At 42.5% G+C, this 24,091-nt stretch overlaps 1 protein-coding gene and 1 pseudogene across 2 annotated transcripts in view; both read left to right on the top strand.

The window, feature by feature from the left end:
• ARFIP1 (ARF interacting protein 1) overlaps window positions 1–24,091 on the top strand; it is an 89,031-nt gene that overhangs the window by 8,586 nt on the left and 56,354 nt on the right. For both annotated transcript variants that reach the window (XM_070415324.1, XM_070415325.1), the window contains exon 2: window positions 19,891–19,992. In XM_070415324.1, coding sequence (XP_070271425.1) covers window positions 19,900–19,992 — 93 coding nt within the window. In that variant the 5' untranslated portion in view covers window positions 19,891–19,899. The remainder of the gene's footprint in view (window positions 1–19,890; window positions 19,993–24,091) is intronic.
• LOC139010626 (large ribosomal subunit protein uL10 pseudogene) lies at window positions 19,916–23,456 on the top strand (annotated as a pseudogene).

Raw genomic sequence — 24,091 nt, forward strand, 5'->3', positions numbered from 1 at the left:
TGTTTGCAGCTGGTCACACCCCCTTCAGGATGGGGGTCCCCACTGGGGTGCCTGGCCAGTCTGGGTGAGGGGCTGAGGGCCATTTTCAGGCTGGCGGGTGACTGAAGCTCCCAACCTGTCCTTTTTTTCTTTTTTTTTATTCTGGGCCAGCTTTAGCTCTGAGGCTTGGCTCCAGCTCTGAGGCCTCGGCTGCTTAAAGCAGGTATCTAGTTTGTTTGGGTTCTATAATTGTAACACTGTTGTGGTCCTGCTCACTCCAGCTCTGAGATCCCGGCTGGCTGAAAGCAGGGATCTGTGTTTGTTTTATAATTGAAACGATGTTGCGGTCCTGCTGGCTAAAGCCCGGCTGGCTGAAAGCAGGTTTCTGGGGTTTTGTTTAGCTTCTATATTTGTAACAATGTTTCTAAAACTGCAAGCTCAGAGGCCGGGAACGTTGGCTTCCTCCGTCACTGAAGCAAGCAAGCCTCCTAGTCTCTTCAAGCTGCCTGGCTGCCAGCCGCCATCTTGGTTGGAAGTTAATTTGCATATCCCCCTGATTAGCCAATGGGAAGGGTAGCGGAGGTACAGCTAATTACCATGTTTCTCTATTATTAGATAGGATATAGATTGGATATTTAAGTTTTACTTTGAGTTATAATCCAATAGTACTTTACTTATTTTCTTGCTTAAACTGTTCCAGTTTTGGCCATTGTGAGCTCTTTCAGTTGGTTCCAATATTCCTTTGACATCCCCATCATTGTGAGTTTTTTGTTGTTGTTTGATGTGTGTGTTTTTAAGCACCTTTTTACTTTCTGGCACTACAAGATGCTCCAGGCTTATCTTGTATATTTCCTACTTCAGTCCTAGAATCAGCCATTTCTCCAAGGAGCATTGCTGGTTCCCTTTATTGAAGACTGTTATTAGAAACCAAGATCTGGGCACTGTATGTGCTTATTATTATTGGGGTTACTTCTAGGAAATATAAACTAATGCATGTATATACATATCTATGAATATTTCTGTATGTATCTATATTAAGCTATATTCTTAGATTATTTACTCTGAGCTTTTTTCCATTGGAAAAAAAATTACCTATGAATATTGCGGGGTTTTTTTTTAGAAGGTTTTGGAATTTAGTAATAGAATTGAAGCAGCTCTCCAATTCTCTTGGTTCTTGGTTGACTTCACTTCTAATGTTTTGCAGTTTAGCTAGCCATCTATGAAGAATGAGGCCACAGCACACTGAATAATTTAGAGTTCATTTGCAGTTTTCTTTCAAGGAGTAATTTAGTTTTGAGAGGCTTATCATTTTACTTCTCATTAGTTTCTCTGTAACACAGTCTGAGTGGGAAAATAAAAAAGACTTCTCCAAACAGTTAATTTAGTTACTCGGTTAAAAGTTGGTAATGATGGTGTGGACGGGAATAGTTGAATATCTGTTAGGTTGATTTTTAAATTGTTCCCCATTACTACATGTAATTGAGAATTATCTCAATTTTTTCTCCTACAGTGAGAAATCTAGTTCTCTGTATCTACATTCTATTTACTTGTTTGTTCAGTTCTATTATCACCTAACATAATTTCAAAATCATTAATCCATACCCCTGTGCAAAACTTTTAGTAATTAGATTAACAGTATATATGTACAGTTATGAATACAGAATATATTAATAGATCTTTTAAATTCTGTTTCATGTCTAAAATGATTTTATCAAAGTATTTTAAATCATTGAGGTATAAAAAAAACAAAAAGAAAAAAACCAAAAATCATTGAGGTATATATTCTTATATTCTGCATATTTTTTCTAAATTTTTGGTTGTGTTTGTTCACTTGTTATAATCAATAGATGCTCATATGATTGTAGATAGTTTTGCAAAACAAATTACTAGTATGACTGAAGTAAATTAGTTATGTTGTGAAATATTTGTAAGGATATTGGGGAAGTGATACAGCTTTTAACTAAATTATTTAATGTGTGCTTAACACATTTTACTTTTAGGCATGTCTGACAGCAGCAATGATACTACTACTCTTGGTACAATTAAACCAGCCCCCGAAGAAGTCAAGCCTGACTCTGAGGTGATTGGGTGGCATTTACACTGTTATTTAAAGCCAGCCTATCTCAATAAAAGTTTTAGACTCTCCAAGCTGACTTAGTTGGTCTAAACATGTGCCATTGTAAATAAATGTTTTACACATAGACACAGGAAAGGAGTGGGAGGGGAGGGAGAGATTTCCTCATAAGGGGAAGTAAGTTACCATTTGCTTTTCACATAAAAATTAACATAAAAGTTCAGGTCAAACTATAGTTTCTAAATATGAAATGAGGTTTTTATTGAAATAATAGTAGCTATAGGTTTCACATTTGAGTTCATCTACTCTCATATGCTCTCTTTAGTTAGGTATGCATTAGAATTCAAGTGTAGAGGTTTGTATGTTTTTTAAATACTGAGTTCTGGATTTCAGACTCACTGAATCAGAATCTACAGTGACAAACATGGGGCCATGTGTATTTTTTTTCTTTTGGAAGTTTTAAAGATGCTTCTAATATATACCACCTAAGAACCACAGTTCTAGTTCATCAGAATAATAAGTATATTAAGAAGTTAATCTTATATTTAAATCAAGTCACTAGGTATTTTTTGTATACCTAATACTAATAATACCTCTCATATTAAATTTTACAGAGTAGCATTTTCATATTGTCCCACTTTGGCCCTTACGACAGTTTGGTGTAATTCACTTAGATAAGTAGAACAGTTATTATTTTCCCCATTTATTTGTTGAACATCTTTAATTTTTAGAGAGGTAGTGACTAACTTTTAGAAATTGGCATGATTAGAACACAACATGTGGTGTTCTGACTCTAGTTGCAGTGTTTCTGAACCAATTTGCCATCTTTATATGTGGCACAATGCTGGGCACAGTATTTCTTCAATCAAAACAAGACACTGTGCATCTGTGTGACAAGCTTTAATATAGGATTTAGAACTAGATAATTTATTTTTAGTCCAAAAGTCAAATTTGAGTTCTGGTTGGCAAATTAATATATTATCTTTGGAGGATTCAGGATTCTTTGTAATTCAAAATAGCTTGGCTTTTACCTATGTCCAAGCAGTGTTGTAGTTATATTTAGTTCTGAGAAACTAGGGAATTATGTATACTATATTTATCTTAACTCATGGATTTGATTTTTTATGATCAGATCTCTGCATATGTACTATTGAGTGATGATCAAAGGAAGTTTGATGAACTACAGAAAGATTAGCTGCCCAGCTAATGATGGGACTCGTAATGATAAAAGAAAGCATTCTGCAGTCGGGGAGGGGTGTTTACAGTTGTGAGGACACAAAACACAGTTTATTCTTGTATTATTATTTATTAATTATTGTATTATTTTCCATATGAACAACTATAACCTATTTTTGCCTCATCCTGTATTTTGGTTTACCACTGTGAGTTTTGTCTTTGTGAATGTCACTCGGATATATGCTAAACTAGAAGTTTCCTGCTCAATAGAGACTTAAACTTGGATGATGATGATCTGAAGGAAACTATTGCCAAGTAATTGATTGTTGAAATTTATTTATAAATTAACAATAAAATCCATGTTAGGCATTCCCCGTGTGTTTAGCCATACCCAAATGTGCATCATCCACTGGGAATATTTTAAAAAGACCAGGCGTGTGAGTGTAATATGAATTTATGCCCCAATTTAAAAGTATTATATGAGTTTACTGTTAACTGAAGTAAGATTTAGGAATATTTTGTGACTTTAAAATTTCCCACTATTAGTATTCTATTAACTTAAATCTGCTTTTTTCAAAATCCATAATGAAAACATTTTGGGGGTCATATTTGCTTATAAGAATTCTTATTTTAATATATTATAGCTTTGTATATGTTTTGTCAATTCTCTTAATTTTAAATGTTCTATACATCAGAATTTTTAGTAATTCAGATTAATTCTAACAGAGCTTTGCACATCACTGGTGGTCAATTTGATGAATGAATGAATTCTCACTCTACTCGTGTAAGTGATCTAGATGTTTTTTAGGAATAGACTATGATGACCTGGGTGATAGTTTTCATTTCCTTAAAAGTAAAACAAAACAACAACAATTAAAAACTCCAGCATTTTGAACTGAGTGAAAACATGATCGATTCTGAATAAAAAGAGACTTAAGTGAATTGCCTTGCTCATGGTCACTTAGCTCATTAATTGCAGAACCCAGGGTAATTTCCTAACTCTTCATCAAATGCTGTTTCTGTTAAAATATCTATCTCATCAGCTACCATAAAAATGCTTTCTTCTTCTACATGTTGTGTTTCTGTTTGTTGTTTGTCTGTTTTGTTTTTTATGAAATCAGTGTGTGTGGTTTTTTTTCTTTTTTTAATTAAAAAAGAGAGAAAAATACGAGCTTGGCTTGCTTTGTATTCCAGTCCAATCTTGATTAGAGCAGATAAAGGTAGATTTTGTTCTTTGTATTTTCAATATTCAAACTTTATACTTTGAAATGTGTTTAAACTGCTGCTTCTGTAGCCTAATAGGCACCATTCACTGAGAACCTTTTAGGTGCCAGCCTGGGTTTTATAAATATCTTATTTAATGCTACAGTAACCCTGTTTGCAGTTGAGGTTTTCTACTTCATTTTATAGATTAGGCAATAGAGACCTGGAAGTGTTAACATAGCTAATGTGGAAAAGAGCTGTGACTTGAACCCAAGAAAGTAGAAAAGATAAGTGAATATAAGAAACTAATTAGGACAAAATTATTTGAAGGTAGAAGTAAGGAAGTTTGGGAAACAAGCACATAAGTTGTATTTTTAGCAAAAAGGGAGGCAAGCAAATTAATTATGTCAGGAACTTATTAGCATATCCTAAGATTATTGACTGAATTGTTCTTGTCTGTCTGCCCTGCAATATAGTTACATTAATACATATACCAATTTCTAATATTTAAGAAAATATACAAATATTGCATCCTTCTTTTACATAATTCAGTTCTAAAAAGTAAATTGGGTACAGATCCTGCACTCAAGCTGTGTGTTGATTAATATAGGAAATTTTTAAATAAATAAAATGTAGAATAATCATACAGATGAAGAATTGTAGCAGTTCAGAGGAGTATCAGCCAGGAATATCACTGAAGGTGGCATTTAAACTGAGTCTTACTGTGTGGGTAGAATTTGAGCATGTGAGCAATGATGGTCACTGCTTGTACAAAGACATAGAGAAAGGAAGTTGAGACATGTATAAGAAAGTGTAAGCCCTGCTGGTGTGGCTCAGTGGTTGAGCATCAACCCATAAAGGTTTGATTCCTGGTCAGGGCAATGTCCAGGTTGTGGGCTTGATCCCCAGTAGGGGGCATGCAGGAGGCAGCAGATCATGATTCTCATCATTGATGTTTCTATCTCCCCCCCATTCCTCTCTCTGAAATCAATAAAAACATATTAAAATTTACTCCATTGAATTAAAAGAAAGTGTGAGTAGTTAAGTTTGATTTAATAGGCTATCTGAAGAAGTATAATTTATAGATAGTTCAGGTCATGAAAGGATTTTGAGTGTCAAGAGGAGTTAGCTTTTATGTTGTAAACATTGGGAGGGACATAGACAAGTTTAAACATATACATAAATACATAAATTATTTTATAACTAGAGGCCCGATGCATGAAATTCGTGCAAGAGTAGGCCTTCCTTCCTCTGGCTGCTGGTACCGGCTTCCCTCTGGCACCCAGGACCCAGGCTTCCCTCGCAGCTCCGGCTCCGTCCAGAAGGTCATCCAGAAGGATGTCCGGTCTAGTTAGCATATTACGCTTTTATTATTATTAGATGTAAAGTAGTCCTTACTACTATAAAGCAATATAAGGACTAAAGAGTATTGAAGGCTGCTGATTTACATCAGTTGGTTGGGCTTCTCTTCTTAGATGACATTTGAGCAGAAACCTGAATGACAGGGAACATCATGTGAAAATCTGGGTGGGAGTAAGAACCTTCAAAAAAGAGGAAACAGCAAGGGCAAAAATAAGATTGGTGTGTTTGAGGAACAGTGGTGAAGGGTTCTATGGCTGGAACTAAATGTCAGTGAGGACAGAGTAGGAGGAAATGTGGGTCAAGTGGTAGCTAGGAGCTAAGATCAGCTTAACATGGAAATGAGAATGACAGGTAGAAGATGACAACGTTGGGTGAAGATTTGAAATGCAGTATTCAGGTAGCTTGTAGTTGAAAATATAAGACAAATTAGGTGTTGACGCTCTATATTACAAAGCCACAGTTCTCAAAACTGCCTGGTACTGACACAAGAACAGACATATAGACCAATGGAACAGAACAGAGGACCCAGAAATAAACCCAAGCCATTACGCTCAATTAATATTTGACAAAGGAGGCAAGAGCATAGAATGGAGTCAAGGCAATCTCTTCAATAAATTGTGCTGGGAAAATTGGTCAGACACATGCAAAAAACTGAAACTAGATCACCATATACAAAAACAAACTCAAAATGGTTAAAGGATTTAAGTGTAAGACGGGAAACCATAAAAATCTTAGAAGACTCCATAGGCAGCAAAATATCAGACATATGTTGTAGCAATATCTTTACTGATATAGCTCCTAGGGCATTGATGGTGAACCTATGACACGCGTGTCAGAGGTGACACGTGAACTCATTTTTTTGGTTGATTTTTCTTTGTTAAATGGTATTTAAATATATAAAATAAATATCAAAAATATAAATCTTTGTTTTACTATGGTTGCAAATATCGAAAAATTTCTATATGTGACATGGCACCAGAGTTAAGTTAGGGTTTTTCAAAATGCTGACACGCCGAGCTCAAAACGTTCACCATCACTGTCCTAGGGCAATGGAAACTAAGGAGAAAATGAACAAATGGGATTACATCAAAATAGAAAGCTTCTGCACAGCAAAAGAAACCATCAACAAAACAACAAGAAAGCCCACTGCATGGGAGAACATATTTGCCAATGCTATTTCAGATAAGGATTTAATCTCCAAAATTTATAGGGAACTCATACAACTTAACAAAAGGAAGATAAACAATCCAAACAAAAAATGGGCAAAGGCCTAAGTAGACACTTTTCAAAAGAGGACATACAGATGGCCTAGAGCAGTGGTTCTCAACCTTCTGGCTCTTTAAATACAGTTCCTCATGTTGCGACCCAATCATAAAATTATTTTCGTTGCTACTTCATAACTGTAATGTTGCTACTGTTATGAATCATAATGTAAATATCTGATATGTAGGATGGTCTTAGACGACCCCTGTGAAAGGGTCGTTCGACCGCCAAAAAGGTTGTGACCCACAGGTTGAGAACCGCTGGCCTAGAGACATATGAAAACATGTTCAAAGTCACTAATCATCCGAGAGATGCAAATCAAAACAACAATGAGCTACCATCTCACACCTGTCAGAAAGGTGATCATTAAAAAATCAACAAACGACAAGTGTTGGTGAGGATGTGGTGAAAAAGGAACCCTCGTGCACTGCTGGTAGGAATGCAGACTGGTGCAGCCACTGTGGAAAACAGTATGGAGTTTCCTCAAAATGGAACTCCCATTTGACCCAGTAATCCCACTGGGGATTACTTCTAGGATTGTATCCCAAGAAACCAGAAACACCAATCAGAAAGGATATATGCACCCCTATGTTCATAGCAGCACAATTTACCATAGCTAAGATTTGGAAACAGCCTAAGTGCCCATCAGCAGATGAGTCAATTAATAAACTGTGGTACATCTACACAGTGGAATACTACACTGCTATAAAAAAGAAGGAACTTTTGCAACAGCATGGATGGAACTGGAGAACATTATGCTAAGCAAAATAAGCTAGTCAGAGAAAGATAAATATCACATGATCTCATATGTGGGATATAATGATCAATATAATCTGATGAACAAAAATGGATCCATAGACAAAGTGGCACTGAGCAGACCGCCCAACCTTGGGGAGAAAGCATGAGGGGGCGTGGTTAGAGATCAACCAAAGAACTTGTATACATGCATATTAGCATGACCAATGGGCACAGACATTGGCGCAGTGGGGGCTTGCTCTTGGGGATGGGAGTGGCTGGGGGCGGGGCATTAATGGGGGAAAAAAGGAGACAAGTAATACTTTAAACAATAAAAGAAAAATTAGGTGTTGATGCTAATAGATTAAAATATTTGGTAAGAAAAATTTACAACATAAAATAAAAGTTAAATAGTAAATGGATTCCCATGTACTCATCATCCAGGCTTAATAATTATTTGGATTTTACATTTGCTTTATCCATTCCTTTATAATAATACAGTAGGTTTGAGGGTCATCTTCCTTTTAAAACCATAAAATTGCCAAGATAGATAGAAAAAAGAAAAAAATTAATAAGGCTACAAACAATAACATTTGTGACCATACTTCAACTCTTTCTTGATATTGGTCCATTTTAGAAAAGTGTAGTTAGGGTTCCTACCCATAGTGACAAAGTTAGGAAGAATAGCTGTATTGGTAAATGCTAGTGTTGATGGGACTACTCCATTATTTGTCCTGTTGGTCCTGAGCTGAAATTAATGTACTATAATATAACATCTTTGCATAGCATATTCAATTTTCCAAGCAATTTCACATTTGATTTTTATAAGAGCTGTATGATATATAGGTGAGGTTAATAATCATCTACACTAATAAAAGAGAAACATGGTAATTAGCGTACGACTGCTACCTTTCCCATTGGCTAATCAGCATATCCTTATGCAAATTAACTGTCAGCCAAGATGGCGGCCGGCAGCCATGCACTGAAGGGAACAGGGAGGCTTGCTTGCTCCAGTGACGGCGGACTCCAACGTTCCCCGCCTGACTTGCCGGCCTCTCAGCTGCAACTCTAAGCAACTATGTTGCAAATATAGAAGCTAAACAAAACTCTAGAAACCGGCTTTCAGTCAGCCGGGCTTCAGCCAGCCAGACCACAACATTGTATCAAATACAGAAGGTAAAGGCCAGAAACCTGCTTTCAGCATTGAGGCCTCAGAGCTAAAGCTGGCCCAGAATAGAAAAAAGAAAAAAGAAAAAAAGGAGCAGTTGGGAGCTTCAGTCACCCGCCAGCCTGAAAATGGCCCTCAGCCCCTCACCCAGACTGGCCAGGCACCCCAGTGTGGACCCCCACCCTGATCCAGAACACCCTTCAGGGCAAACCAGCCGGCCCCCACCCGTGCACCAGGCCTCTATCCTATATAGTAAAAGGGTAATATGCCTCCCGGCACCGGGATCAGCGGAGCAGTGAGGCTCCCGGCACCGGGATCAGCGTGACAGGGGGCAGCGCCCAAACCCCCTGATCACCCTGCGGCTCTGTGACAGGAGGCGGGGCCACAACCTCCCTATCCGCCCTGCTCTGTTCGTGACAGGGGAAGGTGCCCCAACCCCCTGATCAGCCCTGCTCTGTGCCTGATAGTGGGGAGCTCTCCAACCCCCTGATCGCCCTGCGGCTCTGTGTGTGACAGGGGGGAGCTCCCCAACCCCTGATCGCCCTGTGGCTCTGTGTGTGACAGGGGGCGGGGCCACAACCTCCCTATCTGCCCTGCTCTGTTCGTGACAGGGGAAGGCACCCCAACCCCCTGATCAGCCCTGCTCTGTGCATGATAGGGGGGAGCTCCCCAATCCCCTGATCGCCCTACGGCTCTATGTTTGACAGGGTGCAGCGCACCAACCCCCTGATCGGCCCTGCTCTGTGTGTGACAGGGTGCGGCGCCCCAACCCCCCCCCCCCCCCCCACGGGCCCTGCTCTGTGTGTGACAGGGTAGAGCCATAACCTCTCCATCGGCCCTGCCCTGAGTGTGACAGTGGCAGCGCCCCAACCCCCTGATCGGCCCTGCTCTGTGGGTGATAGAGGGTGGCGCCCCAACCCCCCGTCCACGGGCCTTGCTCTGTGTGTGACAGGGTAGAGCAAGAACCTCCCCATTGGCCCTGCCCTGAGTGTGACAGGGTGCAGCGCCCGAACCCCCTGATCCGCCCTGCTCTGTGTGTGACGGGGCAGTGCCCCAACTTCCCTATCAGCCCTACTCTGTGAGTGACAGGGGGGAGCTCCTGAACCCCCTGATCAGCCCTGCTCTGTGCATGACAGGAGGGAGCTCCTCAACCCCCTGATGGGCCCTGCTCTGTGCGTGACAGGGGGGAGCTCCCCAACCCCCTGATCGACCCTGCTGTGTGTGTGACAGGGTACGGAGCCCCAACCCCCGGATGGGCCCTGCTGTGTGCGTGACGGGGGGGGAGCTCCCCAACCCCCTGATCGGCCCTGCTCTGTGAGTGACGGGGCAGCCCCCCAACCCCCTGATTGGCCCTGCTCTGTGAGTGACAGGGGGCAGCGCCCCAACCCCATGATCCGCCCTGCTCTGTGCGTGACAGGGGGTGGCGCCGCAACCTCCCCATCGACCCTGCCTTGAGTGTGACAGGGAGCGGTGCCCCAACCCCCCAATCAGCCCTACCCTGAGCGTGACTGAGGGTGGCATCGCAACCTCCCGATCCGCCCTGCTCTGTGCATGACGGGGCGGCGCCCCAACTCCCCAATCGGCCCTGCTCTGAGCCTGACCAGGGGCTGCACCTCGGGATTGGGCGTGCCCTCTGCCACCCGGGAGCAGGCCTAAGCCAGCAGGTCATTATCTCCCGAGGGGTCCCAGACTGCGAGAGGGCACAGGCCGGGCTGGGGGACCCCTCCCCCGCCAAGTGCACAAATTTTTGTGCACCGGGCCGCTAGTCCTATATAATAAAAGCCTAATATGCTAAGTGTCCAGTCGTCCATTCAACCAATCAAAGCGTAATATGCTAATGATATGCTAAGGCCGCTTATCCACTTACTATGACGTGCACTGGCCACCAGGGGGCAGACAGCCAACTGGTAGGTTAGCTTGCTGCTGGGGTCCGGCTGATTGGGACTGAGGGAGACGGGCCGGACACGCCCTGGAGCTCTCCCACAGGCCCTCCTTAGCTGGCCAACCTCTTGTGTCTCTCCCCGGCCCTGATCGTGTACCAGTGGGGTCCCTCGGCCTGGCCTGCTCCCTCTCGCAATCCAGGAACCCTCGGGGGATGTCAGAGCGCTGGTTTCAGCCCGACGGTGGAATGACCAGCTGCTATGACATGCACTGACCACCAGGGATAGACACTCAACGCAGGAGCTGCCCTCTGGTGGTCAGTATGCAGCTCAGCCAGAAGCCGGGCTCATGGCTGGTGAGCGCAGCAACGGTTGTGGGAGCCTCTCCCACCTCTGGCAGCGCTAAGGATGTCTGATGGCTTAGGCCCTCGGGGAGTGGGCCTAAGGGAGCGGGCCTAAGCCCTCAGTCAGACATCCCCCGAGGGCTTCCGGTTTGTGAGAGGGCGCAGGCCAGGCTGAGGGATCCCTCTGGTATTTTATAAATGAGGACATTGACTTAGGGAAGTAAAGTGACTTATAGAAAGGGGCAGAACTGGACCTAAAATTCTTGTCTCCTGTTACCTTGCTTAGTTCTCAGGGTCCATGCAGTAGGCTTGCTCACCTAATACTTTTGAACCATATTGAATTAACACTTTGTTCTAGCAGGAGAGCGCAGCTACTCATATACCCTTGACCGAAGACCGGTCCTCTCCTCGGGGGGGAAGGTCGTCCTCTTTGACCGAGCGTGCAGCTTCGGGAGGGACGCACATGGATCGGTGAGGGAGGAGGGGGACACCCGCCTAGCCAGCCAGATCAGCCGAATCAACCCTGGCGATCAATGGGGTGACAGATGTCGCAGCCAGATAGCCCTCACATCCTGAATTAACACTTTGTAATAAATACATTAACCATTTTTTAAAGAAGGCCATATTTTACCAATACAGAAGGCAATTTCAAAGACTGTTTGAATTATGAGTTCAATAGGATTGCCTTTTCTTTTTGTAGGCAAAGAAAAATCTCAATAATTTTGTCTGACACAGAAGGCATTTGTGCTTTTTGGTATTGGAACAAACAATATATGGCCTCTGTTAGCATGCATAATCAGTCCACTAGGCACTGCGACTTTCGTTGTCTGAGCTGTAACAATTAGAGTTGAGTATTTGGGGCTTATTTTCTTCTTTCACGCTGTTTGCTTTCTGCACTGTTTTTGTTTTGTTTTTTCTAGAATTGACTGAAATTAAGAATTTAGTCCTTTAGATTAGAAGAAAATATAACCATTATTTGATAGCAGAACAAAATACCAGTTGAATATATGCAGCCAGTGAACTGAGCACTGGAAACATTTTTTAATGAAGTTTCAGATAACTTTTTTTTAATGGTAGATTTAAGAAACAATTGGAAAAACTTTAAGTTTATTATTATAATACCACTTTATTTTTGCTGGCTCAGTAGTAAATTAAAGAACAATGTTAAATGTGTGTTTTAGAAGATACAAAGCCCTGTACAATTCCAGATGTCTAATTAAGACTAAGACATATTTCTTTCCATCCTTTCTAGAATGTTTCTACCTTGTTTCTGAACATTTTCTAAATTGGGATTTACCATTAATATTTTCAAATGCCATATCTTGCATTATTAAGATAGATATTTTTAGTATTTGGGGCAAAATTGTTAATGTTACGTTTTATTTTCCATGGAGTGTTCACCAACAAATGCTTACTGTCAAATGTAAAGCCTTTTAAAATATGTCAGGTGTATTTTCAGGATTTGAAAAACAAGTAGTGCCAGAAAAAATTACTTGAGCTTTTTTCTTGTAGCCTAGGTCTTGGGCAGCTACAGAAAAGGCTGTAGCCTAGGCGTTGAATTGACAGGGAGAGAAGAGTCACTATGCGTTCTGAGGGTGAAGATGAAGTTAACAGACATTTGGTTGCCTAATTGACCAGTATAGAGAGTGTTAGGGAAGGGTATGGTATGAGAAGCAGCTGGAAAAGTAGGTAGGGGTCAGATTGTAAGCAGTTTATAAGCCATGTGAAAGCTATTACGGTATGGAGAATGTTGCACGATTATCAGTATTTTGAGCTTTTATGTAATAAGACACAGGCTCTGCCTTTCCCTAGCCTCATCTTGTAGAGACTTTCCACAACACTGGAAGAGGGCTGTGACTGGGCAGCCATAAAAATAAGGTAGATGTAATACTTGGCTAAAGCCTGATTTGGCAAACCAAAATGAGGCAGTTCTCTTTTGCTGTTTTAAAAGATCTAGGATGAGAGCCATTGGATTTGAGGAACAGAGGGATTTTGTTAATGCTCTGCTGTTTTTTAGATACTCTCTTAGATACAAGTACTTGTGATTTTCAGACTTGGATCAAACAGGGAAGAGGTCTGTAAGTGACACTTGGGACTGCAGTAATTTTCATAGTGAGAGGGTATTGGTCTCATTTATTTTTGTCATGGAGATATATTTTGGGAAATGACAAACTTTGTTTGCTACTGAATTATAGAGCTGTAAGCTAGTCCCTCCTTCTATCTTATCAGGGTCATATGCCTCCCCCCATCAGACTAGTGTGGTCTCTGTGGGTGGATTTGGGGCTTGCAGAAAAAATAGATCCTCTATCTTTAAAGATTATAGAATAGAATTTTACCCTTAAAAAACATCAACAGATTGTTGAGGTAAAATTTACATATTATACACTCTGATGAGTTTTGACAAATGCATAAACTTGGGAAACCATAATCACAATCAAGATACAGAAGTTTTCATTATCCTAAAGTTTCGTGTACTTACAGTTAATCCTCCCCTACCTATCCCCTTTCCCCAGGCAATAGCTGATCTGTCATGATAGATTAGTTTTATATGTTCTAGAGTTCTATATAAGTAGAATGATATAGTATGTATTACTTTGTGTCTGACTTTTTTAGCTCAGCATAATGTTTTGAGATTAAGCAACAGTTATTGCATATATCAGTAATTCATTATTTTTTACAGCTGAGGAATATCCCATTATATGTATATTACACAATTTGTTTATCCGTTAACCTATTGGTGGGCATATTTTATTTTTATTTTTGGGCTCTTCGGAGTAAAGTTGCTATGAATACATATATAGAAGTGTAATCAGGACATTTATTTTAATTTCTCTGGTGAATGCTTAGGTGTAGAATGGCTGAGTCATATTTATTTTATAAGAAACTGCTAAGCAGTTCTCCAAAGTGAAGTACTTTTTAATATTCTCTCCGGTAGTGTATGCAAGTTCCCAATTACTCTTTACCAACACTTGGTATTGTCAGCCTTTTTAAACTTTAGCTATTGTAGTGGGTATATATACAGGGTGTCCTCAAAATATGTATACACACTTTAGCAGCTGATAGCTCAATTGATGTTTCTTTCTTTTTAGATTTGACCCATTGGAATTAATAGTTATTCAAAGTGTGTATACATTTTTTTGGAGATACCCTGTAGTTGTACCTTATTGTGGTTTTAAATTGCATTTCCTTGATGATTAGTGATGTATCTTTTCATGTATTTACTTGCCATTCATTTGTGTGTGTGTGTGTGTGTGTGTGTGTGTGAAGTGCTTGTTAAATTTTTGGCCATAAAAATGTTTTCTTATTATTTACAGTAGGGGCCCAGTGCACAAAATCGTGCATCTTGAAAGGAACTGTGGGCCGAGAGGCTGTGGTGGGCACAGGGGTGGGTCTTGGCCCATCCTCCACACCCCCCTCGGCCCCTCCTGCCGTGGCCCCTTGTCCCCTCTCTGCCAGCAGCCCCGCTCCCACCACTCCCACATGCTGACAGCACTGGACCTGCTCGCACCTGCTGATGGCGCGCAGCGATTGGGGCTGGGCACTGGCAGTGGGTGTAAGCAGGGCTGGCGCCAGCAGCAGGTGCAAGTGCTGGGCGGGAGCAAAGAATTTTCAGTAACCACCAGAGACTTGCCCCAATGACAGCGACCGACCTGCACCCTGCCTTGGTCTGGCGCCCCCCGCTCACTTCCTCCACCATCCCGCTGCGGCCGACTCTTACCATGTTCTGCACTCTGCCTGCTGCCTACACCTGCCATGTTCCGTGCACGCCTCCTGGTGGTCAGCGCATGTCATAGCGACCTGTTGTTCGGTTGTTCTGCCATTCGGTCTATTTGCATATTAGGGTTTTATATAGAGACTAGAGGCCCGGTGCACAAAAATTTGTGCACTGGCGGGGGGGGGCAGTCCCTCAGCCCCACTTGTGCCCTCTCACAGTCTGGGACCCCTCGGGAGATAACGACCCTGCTGGCTTAGGCCTGCTCCCGGGTAGCAGAGGGCAGGCCCAATTTCTAGGTGCCTGCCCCGCAGCCCCTGGTCGGGCTCAGAGCAGGGCCAATTGGGGAGTTGGGGCGCCGCCCCCTGTCATGCACAGAGCAGGGCAGATCGGGAGGTTGTGATGCCACCTTCAGTCATGCTCAGGGTAGGGCTGATTTGGGGGTTGGGGTGCCTCCCCCTGTCACACTCAAGGCAGGGTTGATGGGGAGGTTGCGGTGCCACCCCCTGTCACGCACAGAGCAGGACGGATCAGGGGGTTGTGGCGCTACCCCTGTCACATACAGAGCTGGCCGATCAGGGGGTTGGGGTGCTGCCCCCTGTCACGCACAGAGCAGGGCCCATTGGGGGGTTGGGGCTCTGTACCCTGTCACACACAGAGCAGGGCCCATCAGGGGGTTGAGGAGCTCCCCTCTGTCATGCACAGAGCAGGGCCGATCAGGGGGTTGGGGCACTCCCCCCGTCACACTCAGGGCAGGGCCGATGGGGAGGTTGCGGCTCCACCCCGTCACACACAGAGCAGGGCCCATGGCGGGGTTGGGGCGCTGCACCCTGTCACACACAGAGCAGGGCCAATCAGGGGGTTGGGGAGCTCCCCCCTATCAGGCACAGAGCAGGGCCGATCAGAGGGTTGGGGCACCTTCCCCTGTCAGAAACAGAGCAGAGCGAATAGGGAGGTTGTGGCCCAGCCCCCTGTCACACACAGAGCTGCAGGGCAATCGGGTTTGGGCGCTGCCCCCTGTCACACTGCTCCAGGGGCCAGGAGGCCTCGCGGCTCCGCTGATCCCAGTGCTGGGAGGCCTCGCTGCTCCGTTTCACACCGGGGCAGTGAGGCCTCGCTGCTCCGCTGATCCCAGTGTTAGGAGGCCTTGCAGCTCCGCTGATCCCGGTGCCAGGAGGCCTTGCGGCTCCGCTGATCCCGGGTTCGGGAGGCCTCGCGGCTCCGCTGATCCCGGTACTGGGAGGCCTCGCGGCTCTGCTGATCCCGGGCATGAGGCCTCTGATCCCGGGTTCGGGAGGCCTTGCGGCTCTGCTGATCCTGGTGCTGGGAGCCATATTACCCTTTTACTATATAGGATAGAGGCCTGGTGCACGGGTGGGGGCCGGCTTGTTTCCCTGAAGGGTGTCCCGGATCAGGGTGGGGGTCCCGCTTGGGTGCCTGGCCAGCCTGGGTGAGGGGATGATGGCTGTTTGCAGCTGGTCACAACCCCTTCAGGGTGGGGGTCCCCACTGGGGTGCCTGGCCAGTCTGGGTGAGGGGCTGAGGGCCGTTTTCAGGCTGGCGGGTGACTGAAGCTCCCAGCCTCTCTTTTTTTTCTTTTTTCTTTTTTATTCTGGGATTTATTTACCTTCTATGGCTGTCACTGGAGCTGACAGCCGGCTTTAGCTCTGAGGCTCGGCTCCAGCTCTGAGACCTCGGCTGCTGAAAGCAGGTATCTGGGTTTGTTTGGCTTCTATAATTGAAACACTGTTGCAGCTCCAGCTCTGAGGCCCGGCTGGCTGAAAGCAGGTTTCTGGGGTTTGTTTAGCTTCTATAATTGCAACATTGTTGCTTAGAGTGCAGCTTAGAGACCGGCAGCGGCAGGCGGGGAACCTTGGCTTCCTCCATCACTGGAGCAAGCAAGCCTCCTGTTCGCTTCAGCTGCCTGGCTGCCGGCCGTCATCTTGGTTGGCAGTTAATTTGCATATCTTGCTGATTAGCCAATAGGCAGGATAGCGAAGTTATGGTTAATTACCATGTTTGTCTATTATTAGATAGGAGGATATATTTGGAACACCAGCCATTTGTCAGATACATTCATATTTTACATCTATTTTCTCCCAGTCTGTGGTTTGCCTTTTCATTTTTTTCCTCTTTTTTTGTTAATCCCTCCAGGATACCTTTTCCATTGATTTTTCAGACAGAGGGGAAGGTAGGGGGAGACAGTGAGAGAGACACATCTCTAACTTTTATTCTATCTTAGAATTTTTATAACTCTGCTTACATTGCCCATCTATTCATGTATGCTGTCTCTTTTATCCATTACAGCCCTTACCATATTAATCATAATTATTTTAAATTTCTGGTCTGGTAATTTCAACATCCTTGCCATGTCTGGCTGTGATGCTTGCTTTGTGTCTTCAAATTGTGTCTGTTTGTTTTATTTTATTTTTTTGCCTTTGGAGGACCTGGTAATTCTTTCTTGATAGCCAGACATGATACATTGAGTAAAAGGAACTGCTATTAATAGGCCTTTAACAATGTATTGGTAAGGTGTAGGAGGAGGGACGCATTCTCTAGTCCTATGCTTAGGTCTCAGTCTTTAGCAAACATGTGCCTCTGGACTGGGAACTTCACAATTGTTTCTCATTTTTCTCTACCCCCTCCTAGGTGTGTCAAGATAGTCAGAGTGGCTGGATTTAGGTATTTTCCTTCTTCAGATCAGTTAGGCACTGATTGTATCCAAGAAGGTTAGGTTCTGGTTTCTCCTGGGGTAGGCCTTGTTAAGAACAGAGTGCTCTGGCCCTGACTGGTTTGGCTTAGTGGATAGAGCGTCGGCCTGCAGACTGAAAGGTCCCAGGTTCGATTCCAGTCAAGGGCATGTACCTTGGTTGTGGGCACATCCCCAGTGGGGTGGGTGCGGGAGGCAGCTGATGGATGTTTCTCTCTCATCGATGTTTCTAACTCTCTCCCTCTCCCTTCCTCTCTGTGAAAAATTAACAAAATATATTTTTAAAAAAAGAACAGAGTGCTCTGGTGTATTTCAAAAAAACAGTTCCATGTCTCTTCCCCTCACTGGAAGGATGAGGGGGTTTTTCTCCAGTATTTACTATGCTAACCTGGTCCAGCTCCTGGAGGTAAAACTCACAATATTGTGGGCCCTTCCTTATTCTCTCTAGAGTTTGTAACGCTCAGAATCGTCTATACCTGAACCTCCAGCAATTCATTAGGTTTCCCTACCCGAGCTAGTTGCTGAGGTCTTTTACACTGGCGAGTCTTCGCTCTGGTAAGCCATGACTCCCTGTATTTGCCTGTCTCTCCAATTTTGAGGCAGCAGTGTGCCCCTGTGTTCTCCCCTCACTTATGAGTCCAAGAAGAGTTGTTGACTTTTCAGTCTGTTCAGCTTCTTGTTAAGATGAAGTGGCAACTTCTAAGCTCCTTACATTCAGAAATGGAAAACTAGAAGTCCACCCTCAAAGTCAAGACTTAGTGTTTCCCCACCCAAGATAACCATGCTTCTGCCTACAGTCATCATAACTCATTAGTTTATTTTTGAATCAAATCATATAGTATGTACTCATTGAGTCTGGCTTCATTTGCTCAACATTATGTCTGTGAGATATATATGAATAAGCCTTTTTATATTTATTAGAAGTAGAGAGTAAAGCACAAAACTATTTGCATTAACACTTGCTTTTAATAGAATAACAGCTTATAAAAATCCCCTTAATTAATGTTCTTGGCAGTAGGTTCAGGCCTATAGATTAAACACACACACACACACACACACATACACACACACACACACACACTTATTTTAGTTGTTTGATTTAATTTTGGTAATTCTATGCATGCGATATCAGGAGTAGCAGCTAGATTCAGGTCTGAGCATTAGAACACATATTGTTAGATATTGATTCTGTTGCTGACATATATCTCTATTAAGGCCTTTCTTCTAGTGGGCACCATTGTTAAATGTGTGTGAAGAGAGAGAGGCACCTGTTCTCTGTGAAAAGTGTAACTGTTAGCCTATTTACTTTGAAGGTTTTTTTATTTTTAAAATAAGAGAAAATATATTATTTTTAAGATTCTTCACAGATATGAAATTTTCATTTTAGCTTGTAGCCAAATGTTTCCTTAAATCACATATGATTGGAGCAAGAAAAATTTTTACCAACCATAATTGATGTTCTGTTATTGATTAACCATATTTAGTTTCTGAAAGAAATTTGTATTTTCTGTGGTTACAAAGTTAAGGGATGTATTTTTAAACATTATTTGACTTTTAGGGCAGTAAAGTCAGAGTATAAAAATTTATTCTTCTAGTATAGAAGTTTCAAAAATTTTGTTATATCAGGGAAACTGTTTACACAAAAGCTGGCATAGAAACCCATTTTATACAATCGGAAAAGTATAGCTGCTTTAGTTTAATTAAAAATCAAGCTTGTCTTTCTCTGTAATATTTTTTCCAGTTATAAGTGATAGTCTATCATAACACTATTTATAAGGCAAGGATATTGCTCCCTGGTACTTGTAACAAGTAACTTGTGGGGAGTTTTTGTTGTTGTTGTTGTTTTAAATATATTTTTATTGATTTCAGAGAGGAATAGAGAGGGAAAGAGAAACATCAGTGATGAGAGAGAATCATTGATCAGCTGCCTCCTGCATGCCCCCTATTGGGGAACAAGCCCACAGCCCAGGCATGTGCCTTTGATTGGAATCGAACACAGGACCCTTTAGTCTGCAGGCCAGTGCTCTATCCACTGAGCCAAACCAGCTAGGGCTAGTAACTTGTGTTTTTAATATCAAAATTTAAGTTGAGTTCAGTTTTAAAAGCCAGATGCATTTTTATCATATTAATATCATGTTTACTATGTAAGTATTAGGTAAATTATAAATTAATTTTTTTAATGCTGGCTTTTAAGTGCCTTAAACATGAATATAGTCTTTTGAATTTTGCCTTTTATAATTTGGTGTTATTTCTGACTTTTTTTTTTTTTTGCCTCCTTTTTGTAGGAGTCTACCATGGCTCAAGAGTCTCCCAGAAATTCAGCAGCAGAAATTGCGGTGACTAGTAATGGAGAAGTTGATGACTCTCATGAACATGGCTTTAATAAGGTAAAAACACTTTTTTTTTCTTAATATAAGGAATCATGATAAGCCCTTAAATGTTGAGACAAAAGTAATAGTGTTTAACATAGGAATATTTTCTTAGATTGACCAAAATGCCAGGAATCTAATTTATCATGTAGGGATGACTAGGTATGTCATAATAGTGATTTGTCAAGATTAAGCCTCAGGCCAGTAAGCATTTAGGCTTTGATGTTATCAATAATTCTATTGATAACAGCATAAGAGTATGTCTGACACTTTTGGCATATCCTATATCAGGGGTGGGCAACCTTTTTGTGAGTGCGTGCCAAAACCAGCAAAATCTCTGACTCAAAATTCTTCTGCATGCCAACCCTAATTTTTTGGGAACATGTTATGCCTACTTGATATCTCTTAAGGTGTACGTATGTGAAGAACCTTGAAGAAATAATAAAATTCATTCACGCAACGAAAACACAGTATATGATGATGAAAAATACATTTATTTTTTAATGTATACATGTACACTGATAGTCCGACAGAAAACTTTATGGCTCCGTTTGATATTATCAGTGGGACTTTTGCTGCTGCATCACTGATGACAGAGATTTTACATCAGGTTTATGTTTCGTGACCTTCAGAGATATGCATGAGCTATTACTTTCATCCGTCAGGCTACTCCTATTAGGAGACTTAACAAAATTCATCACTGAGAACAAAGATTCACAAGCGTATGTGGATGAAACCAAAACACTGGTAAGATTTAGGAAGGCAGGGAGAGTTAAGGCAGAGGCATAGAAATTGCTCTTCCCCTCTCTTGTCAATCCATGTCTATGGTTTTTAAGATAACTTGTTATGTAAAATTATTTATTTATCTAAGATGCACCTACACTGAATTTATCTGAAAAATAAAAAAGTCGATATTAAGAAAAAAAATTGTAGCTCTCGCCAGGTGTCCTCGTGGGAGTGACATCGTCTTTAAACCCTGCGTGGCAATCCCTGACGCACCGCCGTGATGCCCAGGGAAGACAGGGAGACCTGGAAGTCCAACTACTTCCTTGAGATCATCCAACTTCTGGATGATTATCCAAAATGCCTCATTGTGAGAGCAGACAATGCGGGCACCAAGCAGATGCAGCAGATCCGCATGTCCCTCCGCAGGAAGGCTGTGGTGCTGATGGGCAAGAATAGCATGAGGCGTGAGGCCATCCGAGGACACCTGGAAAACAACCCGGCTCTGGAGAAACTGCTGCCTCAGATCCGGAGGAATGTGGGCTTTGTGTTCACCAAGGAGGACCTCACTGAGATCCGGGACATGCTGCTGGCCAATAAGGTGCCAGCTGCTGCCCATGCTGGTGCCATTGCCCCGTGTGAAGTCACTGTGCCAACCCAGAACACTGGTCTGGGGCCAGAGAAGACCTCCTTCTTTCAGGCTCTAGGCATCACCACTAAAATCTCCAGGGGCACCATTGAAATCCTGAGTGATGTCCAACTGATTAAGACTGGAGACAAAGTGGGAGCCAGCGAAGCCACACTGCTGAACATGCTGAACCTTTGGGCTGATCATCCAGCAGGTGTTTGACAATGGCAGCATCTACAACCTGGAAGTGCTTGACATCACAGAAGAAACTCTGCATTCCCGCTTCCTGGAGGGTGTCTGCAATGTTGCCAGCGTATGCCTTCACATTGGTTACCCAACTGTTGCATCAGTACCCCATTCTATTATCAATGGGTACAAGCGAGTTCTGGCTTTGTCTATGGAGACTGATTACACCTTCCCACTTGCTGAAAAGGTCAAGGCCTTCTTGGCTGATCCATCTGCTTTTGTGGCTGCTGCCCCTGTGGCCACTGCCACCACTGCTGCTCCTGCTGCTGCTGCAGCCCCAGCCAAGGTTGAAGCAAAGGAAGAGTCGGAGGAGTCGGACGAGGATATGGGATTTGGTCTCTTTTATTAATTACCAAAAAGCAACCAGCTCAGCCAACTCTATTTGAGAAACAAGGAAATAAAGCTTACTTCTCTTAAAAAAAAAAAAAGAAAAAAGAAAAAAATTGTAAATGGAAGATTATAAGAGAGGGTTTCGCGTGCCAGCAAAAGTTACTGGCGTGCCATGTTTGGCATGTGTGCCAGGGATTGCCCACCTCTGTCCTATATAATAAAACCCTAATATGCAAATCAACTGAACTGTGGAATGACCAGTTGCTATGACACACACTGACTACCGGGGGGCAGACACTCAATGCAGGAGCTGCCCCCGACTGGGAGGTGACTGGCGGTGGCAGCGTCCTGGATTGGGAGAGTATGCAGGCCGGTCTGAGGACCTGCCCCATGGGGCACAAATTTCATGCACCGGGTCTCTAGTAACTTTATAAAACTACTTAATTTTGTTTGCTATAAGAAAAAATATTATCCTGGTTATCCTTTTAAACATTGGCACTGTCTGATCTCTTTTTTATGTGTCTTTAGTACAGCCGTGGGCAAACTACGGCCCGCGGGCCGGATCCGGCCCGTTTGAAATGAATAAAACTAAAAAAAAAAAAGACCGTACCCTTTTATGTAATGATGTTTACTTTGAATTTATATTAGTTCACACAAACACTCCATCCATGCTTTTGTTCCGGCCCTCTGGTCCAGTTTAAGAACCCATTGTGGCCCTCGAGTCAAAAAGTTTGCCCACCCCTGCCTTAGTACATAATTCCTAAGTAGACTGCTTTTGACTTTGCTGTTCACTTTTCTAAAGTTAACTTTCAAAAAACATGCTTGACTCAGTGAAAAATGAAATTAGGGGTGCTTTAAATTTTAATCTGCCTTTCATTTGAAATTGAAATGTAATGCATTTTAATGGCAACACCATGGGTTTGCAGATGATCTGGGATTAAATGTCAGTTATGCAATTTCTAGTGTTGAAACCTTGGGCAGGTATTTATTTAATCTCCTCATTTTTGCTTTCTAATCTCTGTAAATGAGAATCTTACTTTCGTAGGGATATTAACCTTAAATGGGATAAAGTAAGTAATATGTTGAATATAGTCCTAGAAATGATAGTGATGGCTACTATTTCTGGAGCTATTTTCATTAAATACCCCTTTTTATGTTATTTGGTATATGTGCACAACTTTAAATAACTTTTAAAATATAGTTTTCATATTCTTGAAAATGATAATTATATGGAGCTCTCTTTATTTCATATGTTTAAGAATAAAATACTTTAACAGGTGATATTTTAGATCAGAATTTCTCAATCTCAGCACTATCAGCATTTTGGACCAGATCAATTTCCTTGTTGTTGCCTGTGCATGTAGGATCCCTGTTCTTTTCCTACAAATACCAGTAGCACCCTCCAGTTGTGACAAGCAGAATGTCTCCGAACATTGCCAATGTCCCAGGAGTGGGGAGAAACTTGCCTCTGTATGAGTTCTTTGCTTATGCAGTCAAAGCTGGTTAACTTGCTGCTTTGTAAGTTTACTCATTTGTTCATGTCAAGTTCTTTTTTTTGGAGATTCCCCTGCAGTGCTATTTCACTTTCTACTGAGAGGTAAAAGAAAAAAGGAGATGTCCTGAAGGTCTTCCCTCCTTGGATGTAATTTTAAAACTGGGAAAGGCTCCTTAGAAGCAACAATGCACTTCAACCAGCACTTCGCCTCCCTAAAAGAAATCCAACATCATAAAACTTGTTTCCAGCCCAAACCGGTGTGGCTCAGGGATAGAGCGTCGGCCTGCGGGCTGAAGGGTCCCGGGTTCGATTCCGGCCAAGGGCATGTACCTGGGTTGCGGGCACATCCCCAGTAGGGAGTGTGCAGGATGCAGCTGATCGATGCTTCTCTCTCATCGATGTTTCTGGCTCTCTATCCTTCTCCCTTCCTCTCTGTGGAAAATCAATAAAATGTATTTTTAAAAAAACAAAAAAAAACACTTGTTTTCATTTTTACCTGCTCTTATGAAAAATACATGCATGATGAGAGTTTCTTACATATTTAATATGCTTTAAATATAATGAAAATTGGCCGTGTGATCCCTTTTACCATAAGTAAAAGATAGTATTTTAAAAGCAGCTTTTGACTGTGTTGAATAAATTACACTCAGGATCTATTAGGCATATACAGGGTTGGGGGGAAAGTAAGTTTACAG

The sequence above is a fragment of the Myotis yumanensis genome, unplaced genomic scaffold (genome assembly GCF_028538775.1).
Source record: "Myotis yumanensis isolate MYYU_CA2020_CCGP unplaced genomic scaffold, mMyoYum1.0.hap1 SCAF_5, whole genome shotgun sequence".
Lineage (NCBI taxonomy): Eukaryota > Metazoa > Chordata > Mammalia > Chiroptera > Vespertilionidae > Myotis > Myotis yumanensis.